At 36.2% G+C, this 25,054-nt stretch overlaps 1 protein-coding gene across 1 annotated transcript in view; it reads left to right on the top strand.

The window, feature by feature from the left end:
• PKHD1 (PKHD1, fibrocystin/polyductin) overlaps positions 1–25,054 on the top strand; it is a 492,125-nt gene that overhangs the window by 381,636 nt on the left and 85,435 nt on the right. The window contains exons 51-52 of the mRNA XM_027840287.1: positions 153–218; positions 5,571–5,699. Of these exons, the coding sequence (XP_027696088.1) occupies positions 153–218; positions 5,571–5,699 (195 nt within the window). The remainder of the gene's footprint in view (positions 1–152; positions 219–5,570; positions 5,700–25,054) is intronic.

Raw genomic sequence — 25,054 nt, 5'->3', positions numbered from 1 at the left:
TTTGTTTTTGCTTGTTTGTTCAAAAGATAGAGGAATAGAGGTTAGGGAGGGAGAGAATGGCAAATTGATCATATACTTGCTATTCTCTGAAATCCTATTTGTGTTCCTGAGGTTATTGGCTTCATTGACATATTCTTATTTTCTGAATTCAGTTTCAGGTGAAGGCCAAGTTCAACTTACCCTCCTGGTGAAGGAAGGAGTTATTCCAACAACCTCAGGTAAGTTGTGTTCTATTAGCAAGAAGGGAGATTCACCTTCAATAATTCACATACATTCTCAGGTACCCCATATCTTGACCTCAGCCTTCATATACCAATTCTATAATTTCCATATCAAACATCAATTTCATTGTAAGACTAATAGCCTATGGCTAGATATCAAATATAGCCATGAGAAAAAAATATTTTTTGAAGGAATATGGAAGTATGAATGGAAAACCACAAACAAATACTTTTCATATGTGTATGTATATGTCATGGATAATATGTGGACACTGACTCATTTGTAAATTGGAATATGTATCTTCAAATGGACTTCTAACCCCTAACCAATTAGAAAGAAAACCTTAGAGTCATTCAAAATCAGTGAAGTATTGGTTCTGATTTCAACTAAATAGGTTAAACAAATATAAGTTCAACTGAAAATCACACCTTAGAATTTACTAAAGTGAAATTTACAAAGGCTGAATATATCATAAGTACTGTATAATATTTTCAATGTTTCATTTGCTTATCCCCAGGTTCAGGAAACTGCATTTTAATTACTAATAATTAAACTCTTTCTAAGAGTTTGCTTCTGCTTTTGACTCTAAAATATTTTATGCATTTAATAATTATTTTGAATGAGATTTCTCTCTGTATTAGTGCCTCTTGGATTTCACTTTTATTATGTAGGTGTATTATATATGTTAATTTTTGTGGGTTGTTTGGCAGGCTACATCTTTGCTAAAGCTATTAATAACCTTAATTAGTTTCTTTGCTGATTCCCTAGGATTTTCTATATAAACCATCATATCATCAGAAAATGGGTATAGTTTTATCTTCTCTTTCCTTATCTTTATGCCTCTAATTTCTTTCTCCTTTCTTAGAGCCATTGTCAGAATTTCTAGGACTATATAAAAAATGTCATGAAGATTCAGTCTACTTTTAATGATTCTTCAATTCTACTTTGGAATTTATCTGCAGGTGCATTGATTTCCATTCAGGCAACATATCATAAACATGGACAAGGCCAGTGATTTTCAGGTTCTGGTATGAAGACTAGTATTGGATGCCATTTCATTTTCACTAGAGAATGAAGCAGATGCTATTTATAATATTTTCTCCACGAGCCATAATGGAAATGACCTGCAAATTAATGGAAAGGTGGAGTGGGGATTGAGAATATGTTGATAATGCTATATCTCCATGCGATTTTATTACTGGAATTATTATAAAACAGAGTCTCAGGTTCCACTCACAGGAAGGAGAGGCCCGAGCAAAGTTAGTGATTAGCAACCCTGGCATGGAGAATTTATTATTTTGCTGGCTAAGGACAAGGACAAGGTGTCCAGTTTCTATTGAACCTCTGATTGAGTGTGTCTGTCTTTCAGCTTAGTTCATTCAGCTGTTAGGAACCAGATACAAACTGTCTTGGAGTTGAGGTTCAGAACTAGAGAGCAGGGGGAGCAGCCATGGAAGTAGGATATAGAAGCCTAGATCCAAGAGGAGGCTTTTGGTCTAATTGTTTCCACTGCATAGATGTATGAGGTGATTTTGCCCCCCAATCAATAGTTAAACCAGCTGAAAGATTTTGCTCACAGAATCATATTCAAAGGAACAACCAGAACAGAGAGACAAGACAAGGCAAGAAGGTAAATAACTTACCATGGGACCAGTGTACAGAAATTCTTCAGGAACAGGAGAAAGAGGTAACAATTAGAAAGACTAAATAGGAAGTTAAAGAATTTAATGATTTTCTAGCCAGGGAATCAGAAGAGGGATGAGGGGTTACATTTTTCTCTCCAAAAATTTCCTGACATCAAACACTAGATCTAATTAGAGATTTAATCTTTTTATCTGAAATGTGACATGTTTTCTTTTATATTGCAATAATTGTATGGAGATGCAGAATATCATAAGATCACAAAAGTAGAGCCTGCAGAGACTTCAGAGGCCATGCAGTCCAAATCCCTCATTTTAGAGATGAAACAAACAAACAACTGACGCATAGGGTAGTTAAGTGACTTATCCAAGATCGCTCAAGAAGAGATTTGAAGGCTGGTCCTTCAACTTCACCATCAATGCTCTTTCTATTGAACCAAAGTCGTATCAACCCTATTATTGAGATGATTTCCTAGTAAATTAAATAGGCCCTTTGGTTCTTATCTTCTTTATATCTTATCTTCATGATCAGCAATTTCAATTTCTTTTCTTATGACTTAAAAAATATATTCATAGATGGTATCTGTCCCGGTCTTTTTTCATAGCCTTTGGACTTAAGAAGATTCCACAAAAGAATCAGAAAGACCAGTATTGCATAAAGTCACAGGTCTCTTATTTATTTCACTGCCTTGAAGCTAGATGATTTATCAATCACTCAAAGTTATATCAGTCAAAGAGGTTTACATTAAGGCCCAGAAGTCAAGGAAGGGAAATCAGGGCCATCATTTTGCTATTTTCAATCATTAGACAACTCAGGGCTTCCTTATTATCTTTATTTTTTTTCTCTAGTCTCCATTTTCAAAGCATCTTTCTCTTGCATTATCATGTGCCTTGCCTTTCCAAATCAATTTAGTTAGGCAACTTATGGACCTTTTGGTTAATGAATGCATTTAAACAATGAAGATTATGAGTTATCACTAGTCTGTGAAGTTCAAATGGAGCATGCAAAACTTATCCTTTCTGTATGACGCTTTTCATAAATTGTACACTCACAGTCATGTTACTTCATGGGAGTATGTGTACCATATCAGTAAAATGAATGTTAATAAGTCTGTCATAAAACATTAGGACTAGAAAGAAGGGCATCATTTTAAATGTATACATATGTATGCCAGATACTGTGCTAGACACTGGGGATACAAAGACCAATATATGTATTTGTGTGTGCATGTGTGTCCATGCATACATACACACACATGCACACACACACACACTATCCATGAACTCAAATGGATCTGTCATGTCATCAATGTGGATGTCTCCTTCAATGAAACAGTTCTTAACCCATCTATGCCTACCCTACCTTTGCAACTTCTGTGTCTACCTTTTTTGCTATTTTCATAGCAATCTGATTCAAATAATCTAGATATAGTCAATTCTCCATTATTCAGTGGAGTAAAGGAAAATCTACTCCAATTTTTTTAAATGGACACCTCATAATCATAAAGCACTTGTTTAACCAATCATATTAAATGACAAACATAATAGCAAACTGTTCTGGTTGAATGAAATACATATGTCATTTTGGGGGGATGGTGTTCTTTGTCTGGCAGAATTCAACTTAATAAATATTTATAGAGTTCCTATTATATACCAAGCATTGTGGTATGTAGTGCATTGATTCTTAACTTTATTTTGTTTCATGTGCCTCTTTGGAAATTTAATGAAACCTAGAGACTTCTATAATGATATTTTTAAAGGAATAAAATAAAATGCAGAAAGTTACAAGAGAAACCCAAAGTTAGCAAAAATAAAGATGTATTTTTGACCCATCTAAGTTTATAGACCATTCCTGAAATCCAAATGGATCCTTGGTATAGTGTAAAGCAGGGTCCATGTTCATAAGGAACTAGGTAACAAGGGATAAATAAGTGAAAAAGCAATTTTTGTTAGCGTTCATTTGCTGTAAAATGAGGTAATCCCCATTTTATAGGGGATATAGCATACATTTTTTATTAATGAAATAGGCTGAGTTGTCCATTATTTAAAGAATCCAGATGTTCTGACTTTCAAGTTCTGGAAAATTTTTATGAAATGGGGGTAATAATGCTTACACTCTTTACTTTGGGAAGCAGTTTGACTTTGAAGGTTGCTCTTGGAATCAGGAATCAATCAACAAGCATTTGTTTAACACTTATTAGGTGTCATGCATTGTGCTGGACTCCCCAGATGCAAATACAGGGATAAAATAACCTCTGTCATGAAGTGACATTTTATTCTTACATTCTATTTGAATTCTTACATTCTATTTGAGATAAGCATGTATACAGGAAAGCTATTACAAAGGTACTTTAAGAAAGGAGAGAGCCCTAGCAAGTGGAATGCTCAAGAAAGGCTTCAGGTAGGAAGCACTTGACATGAGTTGTAAAAGTGGTTAAGTATCTAAGTGACAGAGACATGAGGACAGACTGTATCCTAATAATTGATGATGGCAACATAATGGAAGACTGGAGTTAGAATACCGAGTTTAAGTAAAACAGCCAAACCACTAGCTTGCCAAATTGTAGAGTGTATGAAGGAGAGTAACATTAAATAAAATTGGAAATTAAGTTGGAGCCAGAATGTGGTATGCTTTTAAATAGCAAACTGAAGAATTTTGATTATATCGTAGAGGCAAGAAGGAGCAAAGGAAAGATTTTTGAACAAGAGAGTATTCAAGGATTATTTGAATATGGTGTTGAAACTCATTTTGCCATCTACATGGATGAGCTACTGGAGAGAGGAAATCCAGTAGAGGGGCTATTATACTTGTTCAGTTGAGAGGCAAAAGATAGCATGAACTAGCTTGGGGGCTGAGTGATATTTAGATAAGAGGATGCATGTGATAATCAATTATTGCAAGCACCAACATATGCCAGACACTGCACTAAGTGCAGAGTAATAAAAGAAAGGCAAAAATTTATCCCTGCTCTCAAGAACCTTATAGTCTAAGGGGGAGACTATGGTCAAGCAACTATGTACAAACAGGATGTATACCAGAGAAGTTGGAGGTAATTTCAGAGGAAAATCATGAAGCTTAAGGAGGAATGGGAAAGGCTTCTTGTAGCAGGTGGAAATTAAGCAGAGACTTGAAGGAATCCAGGAAAGCTAGGAGGAGGAGACGAGGATGGGGAAAGTTCCAAACATGAGGGATAACCAGTGAACGTTGGGAGATGGAATGTCTTGTTCAAGGAACTGCAAGGAGGCCAGCATCATTGAATGGCAGAATATGTGGGGAGAAGTGTAAGAAAACTAGAAAAGTAGAGAGAAAGAAGCCAAGTTATGGATGGTTTTAAAAGTCAAACAGAGAATTTTTAGTTTTAGTCCCAAGGCAATAGAGAGCCACTATAGTCAACTGAATAGGAGGTAACATGGTCTAACTTGCACTTTTAAAAGATTATTTTGACAGCTGAGTGGAGGAGAGACTGGACTGGGGAGAGAATTGAGGTAGGAATTCCAACTAGTAAACTATTTTAGTAGTTCAAATCAAGTGATGAGCCCCTGCGCCATGGCAGTCTTCTAAGAGACACTTCTGAAACATACTGGTTCAAAACATAACTAGATGTGTAGAGGATAGCAATAGAATCTTAAAATAAGGTAAAAGTAGGAAGTTAATATAATGAACAAAAATTGCATTGAGATTTTTGTTATGTTCCTTCTGTTTTGTAGTTCCGTCTGCTGTACCTGAATCCATTTTAAAATGGTCCCATCCTACAACATGGCAAGACGTTGAAGAGGGCTGGGGTGGATATAATCATACGACCCCAGCACCAGGTGATGATGTTGTGATCTTACCCAGTAAGTAAACAAGCTCTGAGTTTTTATAAGAAAAATGACCTCATACACATTCAAAATGAGCAATGGGTTTTATTGGCAGATCATATTGATTTGATTTAAAGGTATATTGCAGCATAATATGGAATATTTATTCAGTTGTTTTTCAGTCATGTCAGAATCTTTGTGACCTCATTTGGGGTTTTCTTGGCAAAGATACTAGAATGGTTTGCCATTCCTTCTCTAGCTTATTTTACAAAAGAGGAAACTGAGGCAAACATGGTTAAGTGACTTGCCTAAGGTCACCCAACTAGTAAGTGTCTGAAGCCAGATTTGAACTCAGAATGAGTCTTCTTGACTTCAGGCCTGGCACTCTGTCCACTGAGCCACCTAGCTGCCCCCATATAATAATAATAATAATAATAATAATATCATTTATATATTGCTTATTATATGCCAGGCACTGTACTAAGCAGTTTACAAACATTACCTCATCTGATCCTCCAACAGCCCTGGGAGATAGGTACTATTATCTCAATTTCACATATGAACAAAGAGGGTTAAGTGACTTGCCCAAGGTCACACAGTTAATAAGTGTCTGAGACCAAATTTGAACTCAGAAAGAGGAGTCTTTCTTTCTCCAAGTCGATCATTCTCTCCACTGATCTGCCTAACTGCCCCATAATAATATGGAATATTATTCCATAATATGGAATATACCAGCATAATAAAAAGGCATACAATTTGGGAAGAAATAGAAAGATATGTTAGATTTATGCTATTGGGCCAGAAAAATAGAATGGATTAATAAAACCCATAGTCAGCATTACAGTATTGCCTTTGACTGATTGCTATGATTGAAGGGGTTAAACAGAGCAGAGAGGTAAAAACATGAAGCCAAAACTGACTCAGTCCTTTTGAATGCTTTCACAGCCAATCAGAGGGCCTCCACACATGGTTAGCTGACCAGAACCAGCTACTCAATGTTTACACATGCTCTAATGTCTCTCAGAGGCACTTCAATTATATGTTATCACAATACTCACACTTGCAAGTTCTTTAGTGTCATCAGGTGGGGATATACCATTAGAGGCCCTCATTCCCCCTTGCAATAGCTAGTAAGAATATTGGAGCCTGGCATGGTGGATAGAATGCTAGATTTAAAGTTAGGGGGGTGGAGCCAAAATGGCAGAGGGAAAGTAGTGACTTGTTTGAGCTTTCCCCCCAAACCCTTCCAAATACCTATAAAAATGGCCCTAAACAAATTCTAAAGCAGCAGAACCCACAAAAAGACAGAGTGAAACACATTTCCAGCCAAAGAGAGCCTGGATGGTTGATCAGAAAGGTATATCGCACCAGGCGAAGAGAGGAACACAGTTTGGCGTGGGTGCTCAGGCTGGAGCGACCCTGAAGCATGCCTCAGAGGACTGAATCACGGGCAGCTGTGGCAGTTTCCAGATTTCTCAACCCACAAACACCAAAGACAACCTAGAAGGTCAGTGGGAAAAGTCTGTGACTGAGGTGAGAGAAGGAGCTAGGTCTCAGTTGCAAGTCTCGAGCGTGGCCTGGGGCCACGGCTGTTTCCTGAGCTTCCAGCCCACAGACCGAGGGGAAATCAAGTGGCTGATGAGAGGGGGATTACAGGGATCTCTTTGCCAGTGCAGGGGCAGGAATCTCTTGCTTTACTGGTGCTTGGATCTGGGTCACAGTTCTGAGGGGCGGTCCTGGGGCAAGGAGGAATGCTGGTGTGGTGGAGCTTGTTGTGGTGGTGGAGAGAAAACACCTCGCTCCTTGTCACAGCACCTTGGAAGAACTGAAAATTTTCAGGTCCCTAGAAGTATCTCTGAAAACAGCTGTACAAACCCCTGAAGCTTGCGACAGTACATTCTCCACATTGGAAACAGACTTTTACCTTACCAAAGAGTTTAAAACTCAAGTAATTGGCCGGGATCATGAGTAAGCAGCGCAAAAAGAGTCAGACTATATTATCTTACTTTGGTGACAAAGAAGATCAAAACATACAACCAGAAGAAGACAACAAAGCCAAAGCTCCTAAATCCAAAGCCTCCAAGAAGAATTTGGAAGAGCTCAAAAGGGATTTTAAGAAGCAAGTAAGAGAAGTAGAGGAAAAACTAAGAGTGATGCAAGAAAATCATAAAAAACAAGTTAACACCTTGCTAAAGGAGACCCAAAAAAATACTGAAGAAAATAACACCTTAAAAAATAGCCTAACTCAAATGGCAAAAGAGGTCCAAAAAGCCAATGAGGAGAAGAATGCTCTAAAAAAGCAAAATTGGACAAATGGAAAAGGAAGTCCAAAAGATTACCAAAGAAAATACTTCCTTAAAAATTAGAATAGAGCAATTGGAAGCTAGTGACTTTATGAGAAATCAAGATGCTGTAAAACAAATCCAAAAGAATGAAAAATTAGAAAACAATGTGAAATATCTCATTGGAAAAACAAGTGACCTGGAAAATAGATCCAGGAGAGGGAATTTAAAAATTATTGGACTATCTGAAAGCCATGATCAAAAAAAGAGCCTAGACATCATCTTTCAAGAAATTGTCCAGGAAAACTGCCCTGATATTTTAGAAGCAGAGGGCAAAATAGAAATTGAAAGAATCTACCAATCACCACCGGAAAGAGATCCCCAAAGGAAAACTTCTAGGAATACTGTAGCCAAATTCCAGAGTTCCCAGGTCAAGGAGAAAATATTACAAGCAGCCAGAAAGAAACAATTCAAGGATTGTGGAAACACAATCAGGGTAACATAAGATTTAGCTGCTTCTATATTAAGGGACCGTAGGGCATGCAATATAATATTCTGGAGGGCAAAGGAGATAGGATTACAACCAAGAATCACCTACTCAGCAAAACTGAGTATAATCCTTCAGGGGAAAAAATGGTCATTCAGTGAAATAGAGGACTTTCAAGCATTCTTGATGAAAAGACCAGAGTTGAATAGAAAATTTGATTTTCAAATACAAGACCCAAGTGGAACATGAAGAGGTAAACAGGAAAGAGAAAATCATAAGAGACTTATTATGGTGGAAGTGTTTACATTCCTGCATGGAAAGATGATATTTATAACTCATGAGACCTTTGTCAGTATTAGGGTAGTTGGAGGGAAAAAATTATATGTACATATATGTACATAGATATAGATCAATAGATAGAGGGCACAGGTTGAGTTGAAAATGAAGGGGTCATATCTGGAGAATAAAATTAAGGGGTGAGAGAGGATTATACTAGGAGAAGGAGAAAGAGAGAGGTAGAAAGGGGTAAATTGTCTCACAAAAAAAAAAACAGAAAAGAAAAAGCTCTTACAGTGGAGGGGAAACGGGGGAAGGTAAGAGGAATGAGTGAATCTTATTCTCATAGAATTTGACTTAAGGAGGGAATAACATACATACTCAATTGGGTATGGAAATCTGTCTTACCCTACAGGAAAATGGGGGGGGAAGGGGACATGGGAGTAGGGGGATGATAGAGAGGAGGGTAGATTGGGAAAGGGGGTAATCAGAAGCAAGTACTTCTGAGGAGGGTCAGGGTCAAAAGAAAGAATAGAATAAATGGGGGGGGTGGGATAGGATTAAAGGAAATACAGTTAGTTTTTCACAACATGTCTACTATGGAAGTGTTTTGCATAACTGCACATACATAACCTAAAAAAAAACCCAAACACCAAAAACAACATCAAAAAAATAAAGTTAGGAAGGCTGGGTCTGAATCTTGTCTCTGATACCTACTAGTCGTATGACCATGGGCCAATTTTTTAATCTCTCTGAGCCTCAGTTGGCTCCTCTGTGAGTATTAGTAGTACCTACCTGACAGGATTTTTGAGAGACACAAATGAGGTAATCTCTGCAAAGTGCTTTGCATACTTGATAATGGTTATATAATTCCCAATGTCATCATTAAACCAAGTATGTTTGCCTTAGTCACCGTATAGGACAGGGAAATGGATTCAGAGAACCACAGAATATCAAAGTTGGAAGGGAGGGAGCTCAGAAGTCATCTAGTTTGACCTGCACCTGAAAATATACTTCCTATTTCAAATGATTCCAGCGGCTCCTTATTCCCTCCAGAATCATATATAAAATCCTTTGGCTTTTAAACCTGTTCATAACTTTGTTTTCTCTTACCTTTCCAGTTCTTCCTATACCTTCTAGTCGTCTTATACCCACATAATCTGTTATCCAGTGACACTGGCTTTTTTGCTGTTCCTTGAATGAGAAATTTGATCTCCCAATGCCCCTTACCAATGAAAACAACATGGTGTACTTGGAAAGGAAGAGAAGTCACAGAGGCTGGGTCTAAATCTCTACTCTGCTACTCTCTGCTTGGTTCCCGTTAGCCAAATCATTCAACCTCTCTGCATCTGATTTTGCTCATTTGTCAAATGAGCAGGCTGGACTTGAAAGTTTCAAATGTGTCTTTCAGCTCTTAGTCTATGAGCCAGTGGGTGATCCTGGCCATCTGACCTTCACCCAAAAACTTCTAGTTATCAGGAGTAAACTACCTCCTGAGGCAACCAGTTCTCCTATTGGACATTTTAGTTGTTAGGAAATATTTTTCCCCCTCCTATCAGATCAAAATCTTTTCTCTGAAATGTCCACCTATGAAAAGAAATTGAGGAGTTTGGGGAAAATGTTGTACATTTCCCTCCTTCTATTATACATACATACATACATACATACATACATACATACATACATACAAGTTATAAGTGACAATAACATAAGTATCTATATGCCTATATTTGTTTGTACATATGTGTGTAGATATATAAATATATAGACAACACATAGCAAATATCTGTACATACCTTATGTAGTGCTTATATGTTTACTTTGCTCTGTCCATGGCTTTGATATTTACTGTGTGATCATGAAAAAACTATTAAAGTTCTCTGAGACTTCCTTTCCTCCTCTATAAAATGGGGATTAGAATACATTTGTTACTTCCCTCAGAGGCTTTGGGAACCTTTGGAAAATGCTATAGGCATGTGAGTTACTTTTGTGTTAAAGTTAAACATATTGACAATCCTCAATCCTCTTCTGTGGGATAGAATTGGTGACCCTGAACTTACACAGTATATTATTACATCCAGATCATTCCAATGGAATGAACATTTTTAAAAACAAAGCAACGATGAAAAAATTCCTCAACCCAAAATCTTTCAGGTATTACTTCTATGTTTGATAAATCTAGATAATGGAATGACTTCAGAGCTAAGTTTTGGCTTCTTCATAGTAAAGAGGCTGCTTAATCCATACGCCCTCTGCTGTAGGAAGCACGAGAAACTTCTACTTGTGGCCAAGTTTCCAGTATCCTTTGGGACTCTTAGCCACAGTGTGGAAAAATCTTAGCTACCTTTGTTGGCACTGCTTCTGACTGAAATCCCCATGTGGGTTGGATTTCCGGACCCCCTGGAATACTTCATGGCCCTGGGCCTTTTGTTTTTTGTTCATGGTCTGTTCACAGGACATACAGAAACCCTCTGAGAAACAGTGATATTAACATTAGACACAGTGTGGTTGAATGGAGAGACAGGGGATACATTTTTGGAAGTATGAGGTTCTCCTTGAAGTCAGTGTTTTAAGTTCAGGGCCTTCACATCACAGATGTACTACTTTTTTCTGCTTTCTTGCCATAATAAGGGATTGTGGTGATAATGAATTAGACAAAACCACCATGATAATATTTTTCAGATTGATTCATATGAATGTAGTTTCTTTCAAATAATGAGTTAAATTTATATAAAATGAGAGGATATTTGAAATGCTTTGAACACTATATAAATTTAAAATATTATCAGTATTAATTATCATTTTTAGATTGGACCTGTGATTTAAAAGGTGTGGGGAACTCTCTCTAAAGAAATTCCCTTACTGATACAAATCAGCCCTTGATCTGATGCTTCTCATAGAAAATTTCCTGGAACACTGAGAGAGAGATGAAGTGAGTTGCTATCATCACACATTTTAAAAGCAAGACTTGAACCCAGGTCTTCTTGGCTCCAAGGCTTATTTCTATCCCCTATGCCTTGTTGCCTCTATTGTTACTCTTAAAATTATTTTAATAATTATTCTACATTTCTAAAAATGTCATATTTAAAATGTTGGGTATTCTCTCCACTGGTAATATCGGCAATAACCCATTTTGTGCCTTAGTAGGCAGTCTGAATGAATTGTTATGTCCATTTTCTCCCCCCACCTCTGAAAAAAAAGTCATTATCTGGTGATCAAATAGGTCACAAACCTTTCTCAATTTATTTGAGCTATTCCTTGGATATAAGTATTTATAACTGGGCCCTTATGTTAAGTCTTTTTTGGTAATAGTACTCAGTAAGTTCAGAGAAAAGTGAATGGACTTGGGCAGTTTACAGTATATAAAATAATAACCCTCCTTCAAGTTTTGATGTTAATTTAGTTCAGAAATTTTTGATAAGGGATTTTAGTCTGCTGTTAAAGTAAGGAACAAAAGAATTGTTTAGAAAAAAGTTGCCAGTTTGAGCTTTGGGTAAATAGAGGAAATACATGTAATACATAAACAGAATGTAAGATGTAATTTTAGTCTAATACAAATTACATCTAGGTTTTTGTTGATTAGTCTCCCTAGGGTTATTCTTACATGAGTTTGTGCATAGGTGCTATTGTGGGTGTTTGACTCCCTATCTTTGTTTATTCTGAATAAAGGATATGAGGATATCAGATTCTTTTATTCATTGTTCTTCAGATATAAGTCTATTACTGGCCTGCTGGTGGTTTTCCTAATACAATACTACTCCCTAAGGATTCATAGCCCCGAAAGCACAGGTAGAATAGTGAAACCCCATAGTACAATGCTGCTCTCTCCAGAACATAAATATTAAGATAACTTTGGTCAGTGACTAGAGCCCCTCCTTCTGCTATGGGGGAAGAAAGAGGGTAAATCATTGACAAGCACAGAAGGTATATTCTTTGCATGATGTGGTCTTTCCATATAATCTTTCTGTACAAACAGCTCAGAATAATATGAGGCATCTGGGTAATTTCAGTGAACTCAGGGGTTTTAGAAGCAGTAAACAGCAATGAATTGTGGAACCATGCATACTTAAGTGTTCATGGGGAAGATCCAGATTTAGGTTCAAGTTGAGCAATTAGCAGAACCAAAGGAGTATGACCAAACACAGGCCTGATGGGACCATTTCCATAACATTGGTGCTCTTCGTGGTGACAGAGGATATAAAGAATAACACACAAAAAAATAAAAAGGAACTTTATCGTGAAAATATTTCTCAAATTAAGAGATAACACAGACCCCTTTACTCACCTACATGACCACTCCTTTTATCAGTGCAAATATCAGTTCATCCAGGTCTTCTTAACATGTGTGTTCTCCTATAAATTGTCCTAGGATCTACTCAGTACATTGAAGAGCAGAGGCTAGGGCTTATCTGAACTTTGCATTTCTCTGCCACAGCAGGCTTATTAAATGTTAATTTAATAGATGAATGACTAAATGGATGAGTGAAGGGTTATTGTCCTGCTCTTAATTATTTGTTGGATAAATACATTAATGCATGAGTGAGTGAGTGAATAAGTGGGGAAGTTTGCAATAGTGAAAAGATCATTGGCTCTGGAATTAGAGGACCTACATATACATTGTCTTTGATACCATCTCTGTGACCTTGAACAAAACATTTACCCTCTCTGGGCCTCAGTTTCCTCATCAATAAAATGAGGGGCTGGACTAGCTGGTCTCTGAGGCCCCCTCCTATTCTAAATATATGAACCTAGGGTCATTTGATGGGAATGTGGTAATAACAAATTATATAAGGCCACCATGATACAGTAGTTCAGGTTTAATGCTTAGGAATGTAGTATAGACAACTGACATATTTAATTTGCGGGTGAAGGTTGCTGTTTTTAGTGTACTAACCATATTTTCTCATCATTTTTGTACCAAGCTATACCTTCTGACCTCTAGAATTAGCATATAACTTGTATTTGCTTTTGGATACTTCTTTATTTAATTTTCATAGTAACCTTGTGAAGCCAAATAGACAATAATTGTTATGGCAGAAAAAAAATCCCATCTTCACATAAAAATTTCAAGAGAAAGATGATTTTACTAAATGAAAGTGGCTCAGAAAAAAAGATTTGTGACACCTTCTAAGACTTTAATATAATGTTTTATTGTGTTTTTGTGTGTTCTAAGTAGCAAAATGAAAATGAGGGAATTCTCCCAACATTATTCAAGTAGAATGGCATATTTTTTGCAATAAAATTATTAGGGTAAATGGCCAATTTCCATTTTCTGTAAAATCAGTTTTTACAGAATGACCTTGGTCCCAACCTATTCCATAAAAATGGGATTTTACTATACCAATAAAAGATATCACCATGTAAAGTACTACACTATTTTCATTTGAGGAGCTCACAGTGTTTTATAGACATTGAACTCAGTGTTCTTAGATTTTGAAAGAAGTATAAATTCTGTTCCACAGTATCACATTGGGGCAGAGGTGATATAATCATAAACAATTCACTACTACATTTTCCTTTTTGATAAAACTATACTACAGAAACCGGTGTATCTGACCTCATATGCCTTTTGAATGTATGAGAATTCCATTTCTCATTCAGCTGATCTCTTCTTCATGAGTTCAAATCTGGTCTCAGACACTTACTAGTTGTGTGACCCTGGGTAAGTCACTTTACCCTGCTTGCCTCAGTTTCCTCATCTGTTAAAATGAACTGGAGAAGGAAATGGCAAATCACTCCAGTGTCCTTGCCAAGAAAATTGCAAATGGCATCATAAAGAGTTGGACAGGGCTGAACAACATGTTCATGACTGAACAACAAAGATCTCTTAAGTGATAGGAACCCAGCCTTTTAACACTTGCTCTGCAAATTTCTGAAGCTACCTCTACCATGAGAGACAGAGCCTTTACAAACATAACCATGCATTAGGAATCCTTAAACTTCCACAGTATCCTTTGTCTTGAGCTGACCTGTGAGATGTCACTGCATTCTACCTGTAGGTCTCTCATGGAGGAGTTGGAGCATGGTTAGGCTAATCTTTTGGCAGAGCACAGCAGATTGAGAAGAATGAAAGTGTGTTCTAATTCAAAATGATAGTATTCTGTTTTGAAGGGTATAGATATGATATCATGTAGCCTCTGGCGGCCTTTTTTTTTTAGTGGTGGAATCCGCTCTGTTTTTCATTTTCTGTATTTCTTTGAACTTTTGTTATTTGAAGACATGAATGCCATCTTACTGTTTCTCTAATAATAGTTCTTCTGTTTGGTCCTTATTTCCATTCAATGGCTGTTCTAGGGTGTTTTACATCACAGTGGAGCTGATCAAAGCCATTTGATGTTAGTGTTGGCATCATTAACAGGTTTCTGTGTCAAATAGAAATGCATTAAGATTGGTAGTTATTACCTGCTAGAGGATGCTGCGTATTTTGTCTCCTTTTACATATTGAAAGTATATATTTATGAAAGGCCATTTCTTCAAATGTACTCATTTTAGGTTGGTCATTCTCAATTTTTTATTTTCTTGCTTCTAGAGAAGCTATTCCTTAAGCCTCTAGAGGATTAAGTTTAAGAGGTTACCTAACAATCAGATATAAAGCTTGGAAACACTTTATCTAAAGGTATACAATTTGAGCCTCAAGTATTTCTTAAAACATTGTTGGTTTTTAAGCCATGCTTTCCACAAAAGACCCTGAAAGCCACCTACTCCCATTTATCACTAGAGTGGGGGAAAAAAGGAGACTCACTCTTCATTGAAATTAATGGAAAGAATGACTGCTTTTGATATGACTTCAAGATGTGACAGCTGGTTTTTATTAAAGACAAGTGGACTTCACTTTATGCAACAGGTGTATGTTGTTTTCCTTTTAAAGTTGCATGTGAATTTAATTGTTGTAAATTAAACCATATAGAATATAGTAGATCAGCTTGCTATTTAAATGAAAGTCTATGTTGGATACTTTTGTGAAATGAATAATTCTCCCATAATTTATCTCTTATAATTCCATATTCTTATTAGTTAAGTTTTTTTTTAAATGGGCAGCATGGCATAATAGATAAAAGGCCAGTCTTGGATCAGGAAAACCTGGATTCAAATTCTGTCTCAGATGCAAACTAGTTGTTTGACCATGGGCAATTGATTTAATCTTTCAATGCCCCAGGAAACTCTCTAAGACTATTTTTCTGATTCTTATTAGTTGGAGGAATTTCCATTCTAAAAGATAATGAATGAATCACACCTTTCTGTGTGTATGTATGTATGTATATATGTATGTGTACACATATATACCACATGTATATATGTAAATGTTGTCTGTATATTCATTTACATAATAATTATTATTAATAATAATATTTTTTAATGTTTGTGATATTTGCAGACATGAAATAGAATTCCTGAGGCACATCCTTTGATTAGTACTGCCTAGGCACAATGGTTACAATTTATGCACCTAAAAATAGAAAAACACTGGGGTCTTGGGTTAAAAATCCAAGCTAGACAGTCAGTTCTTCATTAGTGGATAGCTGAGAGGGAAAGAGGAAAAAAACCATTGCAAACATCCACATTTGGATATACTTTAGCTTAAAAATGAATTTTTAAATAAAATAAACAGTATAAATGTCTAGTATTTCTCTGTAAGAGATATATCAAGATAGAATTATAGTAAGGAGCAAGATTTAAAAGAAATATAAACACCTACAATTATAGACTGCTGTCATCACACTAATCTCAGTTTATCAATCCCTATTTAATTTACTATCAGCCTGCTATCTCTTGAGGTTAATTAGAGCTTACACTGAACCTTCTCCACAAATTAGAAGTCATATGTTCATGGTCTTCAAGCTTATCGGTAGTGCTAAACCTTTAATTAGATCCTTACTCTAATCACTGTCATTAGCACCCTATATACCTGGGCTTCTCCTCTAGTGAAACAGCTTGGAAGTCTTGCTTAATTTTCAAAACTCATTAAGACAATCTCTTTTCTCCATATTTATAACCCCAAAACAGGGAAAGATAATTCCTATATGAAATGTAGTGGTCACATATGTAACATAGCTTTCTTGATAATTTTCTACCAATAAAAATACATTTTATTTTTCCCACTATGCCATTGTAACTTCCCTCTTTTGCTTTTACATCTCCTTTGCCACCTGTGGTGGCAACTGCATTTTAATAATACCTATTTGGGCCCAGGAGCAATTTCAAAACTGCTTTTGTAAAGATCCTTCACTTATTGAGATTCTGCCATTTCCCCTTCTGAACTTTTTAGATATAATATAACATATACACAAAATCTAACCAGAAATATTCAATGATTCTATGGTCTGTGACTTTCTTCACAGGGAGGGAAATATTTGTTTTCATACATGTAGATTTCTATTTATATTTAATACTCTCGGCTTACCCTCCTAACTCCTAGTGGGCAGATTGGCTCCATAGAACAAGGCTACTACTTCTCCCTTCAGAGTTCTAGAGGACCCTGAGGATCTGGGGTGTGTATATGTGTGTGTGTGTGTGTATGTGTGTGTGTGTGTGTGTGTGTATTTAATACTTTTGCTCATGAGACCCCACTAGTGTGTTTCTCTCATTGATTAACAGTTGATATTAATGAGTCAATTGGGCTTAATGACCTTTTAGAAAAGAGTACTTACTAAGATAGTATATAATACAGTTGGTACAGAGCATTTCCTCCCCAAAATCTGTGACATACGTTTTTACCAATACATACAGAATCAAAGAGAGATCACATGTGGCAAAGAGGCAGTAACTCACAGCTTCTTGCTTCAAAGTTCTTTTCTTCCCTTGTGGTACTCATGAAATTCTCATTAGGCATGGTGTTGCATTCTGCTGGGCTCCTTGTAGAGTCCTGAAATTGTCTTTCCTCAATGTGTCTATTTTGTCCTCAGCTTATAATGCAGGCATTGCCATTGACTCTTACACACGATTCCACTAAGATACTAAATAGAAGCCCAAGTCCTTCACTCTTTCCAAGTTCTCCACTGGACAAGGAACTGGGAGTGTGTGTGTGTGTGGGGGGGGGGTATTCTTTTGATCCTCCCCCCAAACACTTTTTTCTCAGGGATTTAGCTGGAACTTCATTTTCCTGATTCACTATTAGATAGCTAGAATTAAAAATGCATGGGTAACCTAGCATACATGGCAGAAATGGTTGATTCATGAGCACATATTTCTTATAACTATATACACTACCTATCACTTTTAAAATCTCATCCGTTTTATGATCCAATGTGATTTTAGCTAAGAAATTGTCTTATTTATAAACATCTTCTAATTATAAGCAAAGTTTAATACAATTAATTAATATGACAATTTTTTGTGTCATCAACTTATCTCATATCAATGAAAATTTGTTATGTACCTATTATATACAGACTGGTGTGATAGGCCATGATAGAAATGCAAAGATGAATAAGTCACAAGTCTGACCATCATAGAACTTACAGATAAGGTGTGCCTTATGCCCGAATCACAATTTTTTTAAAAAAGTTCTTAGAGATGAGTATGTAAAAAACTTTTTTGTGTATGACATAGAAACACAAAATTAATGTTTTCAATTGCATCAAAATGCATAGGATTATAAAAGAGCTAATTCATTGAAATACAGTTGTAAAAAAAAATTTTAATTTAAAAAATGTTCATGGACCCTAAGTTAATAACTCCTGGTCTGATGATCTTCATTTTTTTTTTTTTTTGCTCCAGATCTATAATTTCCTTGGTATAGGAAACCCCCAGCATGGAAACTTTCCCTTCCGATTTTGATCAGCAACCCATCCACAACTTAATTCAATTCAGGAAGCATATGTTAAACAACAGTATGCTAAACACAGTGCTTGGCTCTGGAGATAAAAAGACAAAAAAGAAAAAAATTAAACAGTCCCTGCCCTCAAGGAGTTTATATTATGTTGGAATTTTTAGTTTTAAAGAATTGTTTGTCCCTAAAAAGTTAAATGACTCATCCATATTCATACAGTTTATGTGTGTCAGAGGTAGGAATTTAATTGAAGTCTTCCTGAACCCAAGCCCAGTAGCCTGTATCCCAAGCTGCCTCTCACGTATGATCTCAATGCAATACAATGAAAAAGAATTACTCCCATTGCTACGAGGCTGCCTTTTAGTGGGCAACTAAGTTGGGGTTAGTTAGTTCAACTGGTTAACATGTGTTTAGCTATAATTGTAGGCCATTTGGCTCAGATCTATTCATTTGCCATAATTTACACTTTTAGCCATAACAAATTATCATCCATATCCATGCTGTTAGTTCTAGGGAGAATGAAGAAAAGGTATATGGATGGAGCAAAATAAATTTTTAATATTGTTTAGAAGACAGATTAAAAGATATACTCCCTACTGATTAAGGGTTGATAATATCCTCATCATCTACGTGGTCATGAACATTGAAAATATGCTGAAAAACATTCTAAAATATGAGAAATATGGATAAGTCATATGCCATGTGCAATTCCTTTGGAAAGAAGAGAATCACAGATTTTAAAATGTGTTTTAGAAGGGGCAGCTAGGTTGCTCAGTGGATAGAGCACTGGCCTTGAAGTCAGGAGGACCTGAGTTCAAATGCCGCCTCAGACCAAACACTTGACATGTACTAGCTGTGTGACTTTGGGCAAGTCACTTAACCCTAATTGCCTCACTAAAAAAAAAAAATATGTTTTAGAGTACTAAAGCACATTGGTTGAGTCTTTCTAACTTTTACACATTAATAACAGTTTCCTAGGCTGTCTAGATTAAAAAAAAAATTCCCTCTTGTTATTACTATTTTTTGGTAACATTGTTCAGAAATCAATCACCTAAAACTATTTTTAATTAAAATATTTTACAGAGAAATTAAAATTAAAAATTTTTACTGACAATTGAAATTATCACTTGACTTAATCATAGTAATTTCAATATATTTACCTATCAAAATTTTTCACCTAAAAAATTTGCCTCATGGAATTAATATTATTTTGAGAGTTAATGACTTTTTTTTAAAGAAAAGGAAATCTGAGTGATTGCATATGTGTTTTATGCTTCTGCTTAGAAAAGAAATAGCCAACTTGGGAAAACTGCCTACTAAAGGCCCTTAATGTAGACCACTGACTTTCTTACTGTTTCTAATCAAATTATTTCTTTTGTTCTTTACTTTATGATCTGCCTGCTTTCCATACCAGGTGTTTCTGGAATGCAGATTTAAATAATTCATGATTTCCCAATGCCAAATCATATTTGTTTAGTTATGGTTGAAATTTTTTTGAGTATAACTAATCCTGGAATGAGATTGAGAATTCTTCTTCTAATGCAGAATTTTATTAATGTGACTCTAACCCTAAATAGTCTGTTTATTTGTTGTTTTTTTTTTTTTTTACTCAAGCTACTTTAGGGTTAAGGTCACAGTACTACTTGTGAAATAAACTCGATGAATTATATTAGGTTCATCATACATGGGGGAAGAATGCTTGGAGTTAGAAAACTTGGATTCTGGTTTCTACTACCATACCCGCTTCTGTTGTTGCTACTACTACTAGCTAGCTAACACACACACACACACGCACACACACACACACACACACACACGTATATGCATATGTATGTCTTTAAAGTTTGCAAAGTACTTTGTAAATATTTCGTTTAATCTCCACAAAAACCCTGGGAGGTTGGTGTTATTATTAACCCCCTTTTGTGGATAAGCAAACTGAGTCTCAGTGGAGTTAAACCCTGTGTGCCCAAGGTGACACAGCTAATAAATATATAAGGATGGATTTGAACTTAGGTCTTCCTGGCTCCAGGCCTAGTGCCCTATCTACTGCACTATCTAGCTACCTTGCTATGTGTCCACTGGAAAGACACATGATCTGTCCAGGTCTTAAATTTCTCATCTATAAAATGAGGGTAATAGCATTTGCACTCCCTACAACAAAGAACTGTGAAGAAAATGCCTTTTAAAATATTATGTAACTGTGTGATATTCTTTTTCAACATTACATTGAAAGATTGAATTGTCCAAATGATACCCACTGAATTATGAATTTATACTCAGCTTGAAGGCGGAAGCTACTGACACTATGCTTAACTGCTAATTATGTAAAGCATATTTGGTGATGGTATTAAAGCAGAACATGAGGAAGAAATATGTCCCATAATTTCCCAGATACAACTTTGATCCATAAAAATTTAAAAACACCATTTAATAGATTTTTCCTATACTCAATACTTATAATTCCCAAACTATGTACAATGATAAGATTTCAAAATAAGAAGGTCCTACAGAAGAAATAAAAACTCATGTTGGGAACATGATGAGGTTCATGTAGTCCCTTTGTCCTGTCCTATACTCTCAGTGAACCTACAGAAAATGAATTTACATCAGGATATTGTTATTTGGTTATGAAAAGCCATTATTTTAACCACCTGAGAAGTGTTCCACAGAATATTAAATAAAAAAGGATACTATCAGGATAATGATTTAATCCAGAACCATTTTCATAGGAAATATTGAATAAGAGAGAATGAGATTATTATTATTGTTATTATGATTAATAACAATGTTAATTATTAATCATAATAACAATAACAATGGTAATCAATATGGTGATCCCTGGGAGTGAGGGACCACTAGGATGGTTAAGGAGGGGCAAACTGATTCAAGTTGGAAATGGAACTATTCAATGTTTCCATACAGATTAACAGTACAGTTGGGTCTATGAGCAGATGCTACTTCCAGTTTGGGTGAGATTGAGGGACCCAGTCTTAAATACATACACATACACACACACGTATATATTTATGTGTGTGTATGTATATACATATATACATACCCACATATATAATCATACAATATACATAATACACTATAGGTAGTATAAACATGTAATATAAGATATGCAACATATAACAACAAAAATAATAAAACTTGCAAAGAGCAGGAGTTGTTTAACTTGCATGATACAACAACCATGCTTCATAATATCATTCCTTGAGCATATCAGTGGTTAGGAAATATGATTTGTTTATTATTATCTACTTATCTTGATCTACAAAAACTGTGCAAGTAAGCTCCTCCTTTTCCCCCTCACCTTCTTGTGTAGTATAGGATAAATTATGCCTAATCCAGTTTTATTCATGCACAATACTGATAGGTAGTAAGAGCTTTGGACAATAACACAGCCTCTGTACTTAACCCCATATGGACCTGAGGCTAGGGTTAGGAGAGGACATGTGAAGGCGAATTGTTTCTTTACTGTTATTGTGTGGTATGGTACTGAGACTACAAGTAAGAATTACACAATATCTGAATTCCATAGGGATCCTTCTTCTAGCTCTTAGAAATGGGACCAAATAGTTTGCTGAAAATGTTTAGATAGGTTAGGAAAGATAGACAGCCATAACGATATTATTCAACTCAAAAGGAAAAACCAAGTATATATCCATTGCATTTTAAGAGTAAGGTTATAAAAGGAGCATAGTGATGTCTTGCTTTTAATAGTACTATAAAATGCTTTCTTGCAAGATTTTGGAAGTGAATATTTCATATGGGTATATTCAGAAGGCTGGAATCTATGGCATTCCATTAAACAAAAACTAATAGTGGAGGTAATGTTGCCTTTTTACTTTCTTTCTTTCTTTCTTTCTTCCTTTTTTGATGCATGGTTAAAAAACATGAGCCCTGTTTGCCAAGATGCTCTTCACTCCAGGGCCCTGCTTCTTTTGCTAATGAGTTGTCCTATGTTTTCTTCATTTATAACATCAGCAATGCTCTGAAATCCTGGGATTCAGTCTGGAGCCATCTGTTTCTCTCTGTTTATTTACATGATAACTTCACCTGATAGCAATTTGGTGTCTGGATTAAAACAACAACAACAACAACAACAAAACAACAAACATTGATCTTACCTAGATTGAGCCCTGTTTTCTTTTCCTCAGCTTGATGGCAGCACATATAACCAGTGCATGTATCTCTCAGGCAGAATGAATCTTTTTAGAGATACTGGGCTGGGCTGCCATAAAGCCTGTTGAAGATGGGGACACTTGGACATACTGCACTGAGTATAGATCGATGATCTGTGGATAAAAATGGGAATTATAGGCCATCACTGCTACTGCTTTCCAGAGGACAGCTTTGCCATATCACCAGTGAGGAATCAGATGCTGGTCAAATGTCAATCTCTCTACACCATTACTACTCAAGGGAAATAGAAATAATAGCTCACATTTATATAGATACTGTAAGGTTAAAAAGTAATTTTCTTTACAACAGCCCTTGCATGTAGCAATTATTATTCTTATCCCCATTTTAAAGATGAGAGAACTGAGGTTTGGAGAGATCAAGTGAATTGCCTAAGATTATACAGCTAAATATTAGCACTTGGACTCAGACCCAGATCTTGTGATCCCAGGATCAGTGGTCTTTACCAAGATATCTTAATGCCTCCTCATAATAGTAGCGCCCTATCCAAAAGTGTATCCCCTGGGACAGTCACCATAATGATAACAGCTGACATGTGTATAGCTAGCTCTTTTAGATTTTCGAAACACTTTATATATACAGCATATGAGGCACAGTATTATGTCTTAGGGGTAGCTAGGTGGTGCAGTAGACAGAGCACTGAACCTGGAGTTAGGAAGACCTGAGTTCAAATCTGCCCTCAGACACTTACTAGCTGTGTGACCCTGGGCAAATCACTTAATCCTGTTTCCCTCAGTTTCCTCATTTGTGAAATGAGCTGGAGGAGGAAATGGCGTACCACTCCAGCATCTTTTCCAAGAAAATCCCAAATGGGGGGCAACTAGGTGGCACAGTGGATAGAGCTCTGGCCTTGGGTCAGGAGGACCTGAGTTCAAATCTGGCCTCAGACACCTGACACTTACTATGTGACCTTGGGCAAGTCACTTAACCCCAAATGCCTCACCAAAAAGCAAAAAAAAAAAAGAAAAGAAAAGAAAAAAAGAAAATCCCAAATGGGGTCACAAGAAGGCAGACATGACTGAAACAACTGAACAACAACAAAAACTTATTAAGCACCTGTTATGTTCAAGGCACTGATCAAGGTGCTAGAGATACAAAACCAAAGGTTACCCAAAAATGATCTTTGCCTTCAGTGAGCTCATATTCTAGGGGAGAGATAAAAGAACGGCAAAAATAAGAATAATGATAGCTAACATTTATATAACACTTTGAGGCATAGAAAGTGCTTTATATACATTATTTTATTTGATCCTTATGATAGCCCTGTGAAGTTCCTCATGTTATTATCCTCATTTTACAGATCAGGAAACTGACCCTTTGATAATTAAGGACTTGCCCAGGGTTATACAGCAAGTAAGTATCTGAGACAGGATTTGAACTCAGTTCTTACTGACTAGAGTCCAGTACTCTATCTACTTGGGGGACCAAAAAAGTAATCATGTGCCTTCTGATAGAGTGTATAGCTTTGATAACACAAATACCTGGGATCATGTGGGCCAGAGCCTCTGGGGATGATTTATCAGTATCCCATAATTCCCTGGACCAGATCAAAATCCAGCAGGTGGCAGCCCTGCCCCAGTTGTTCTTTCCATTTTTACAGTATAAACCTTTTGTATTCTATGGTAAAGGGTAAAGAGGTTTGAAGGTATGTCATTGTGGTTATTATCTGCCATCCAGATTAGGTTTAGAGCTTTAACCATTTTTTAGCTAAATATTTGCCATACATTAGCACACATATGCTTTGTCGGCTCATTTAATTTGCTGTTTATCATTGGTGCCTTGCAGTTTTTCCTCTGTTTCCTCTTCCCCTTCCCCAACCTTTATAGTGTGAACTTTGTTTTTATTAAGTCACATATGTGGACATATGAGTATAGACACAGGAACCCATCTTGAGGAGGATATTACAGGGATTTGTTCACCTTCTGGGACAGTGATTTCTAGTTTTCTGGGAGTTGTGATGGCTTATTAGTGTTGATTTGTTTTTGCAATAGCCCTCCTATCCCCACATCCTAAGGGTATACGTGGCATATATTTATTTTTAGAATTAACTTTACGAGTAGAAGTTTGGTGTCTGGAACCAGCAACTAGACAAGGCAATTTTAAATACATACGTACATATGTATTTAATTTGAGAATTTAAAGATACTCTTTTTTTCTTTACAAAATGCTTATGGATAGTTTTTATTTTTTTGTATCACTTACATTTCCTAATATATGCCTCCCCCCTCCCTCTCTAAGAGATTCATCTCTCGTGACAAAGAATAAAAAAAATGAGATTTAAAAAATAACCAAGCTCCACAAAACTAACATTACTTTTCCAGGTGAAGGTAATCTACAGAAAGAGCACTCAACATGGAATGAAGGACCCTAA

This window comes from Vombatus ursinus, unplaced genomic scaffold (genome assembly GCF_900497805.2).
Source record: "Vombatus ursinus unplaced genomic scaffold, bare-nosed wombat genome assembly UNPS02004698.1, whole genome shotgun sequence".
NCBI lineage: Eukaryota > Metazoa > Chordata > Mammalia > Diprotodontia > Vombatidae > Vombatus > Vombatus ursinus.
The sequence above is the reverse complement of the archived record's forward strand: the minus strand, read 5'-3'. Positions and strand labels throughout refer to the sequence as shown.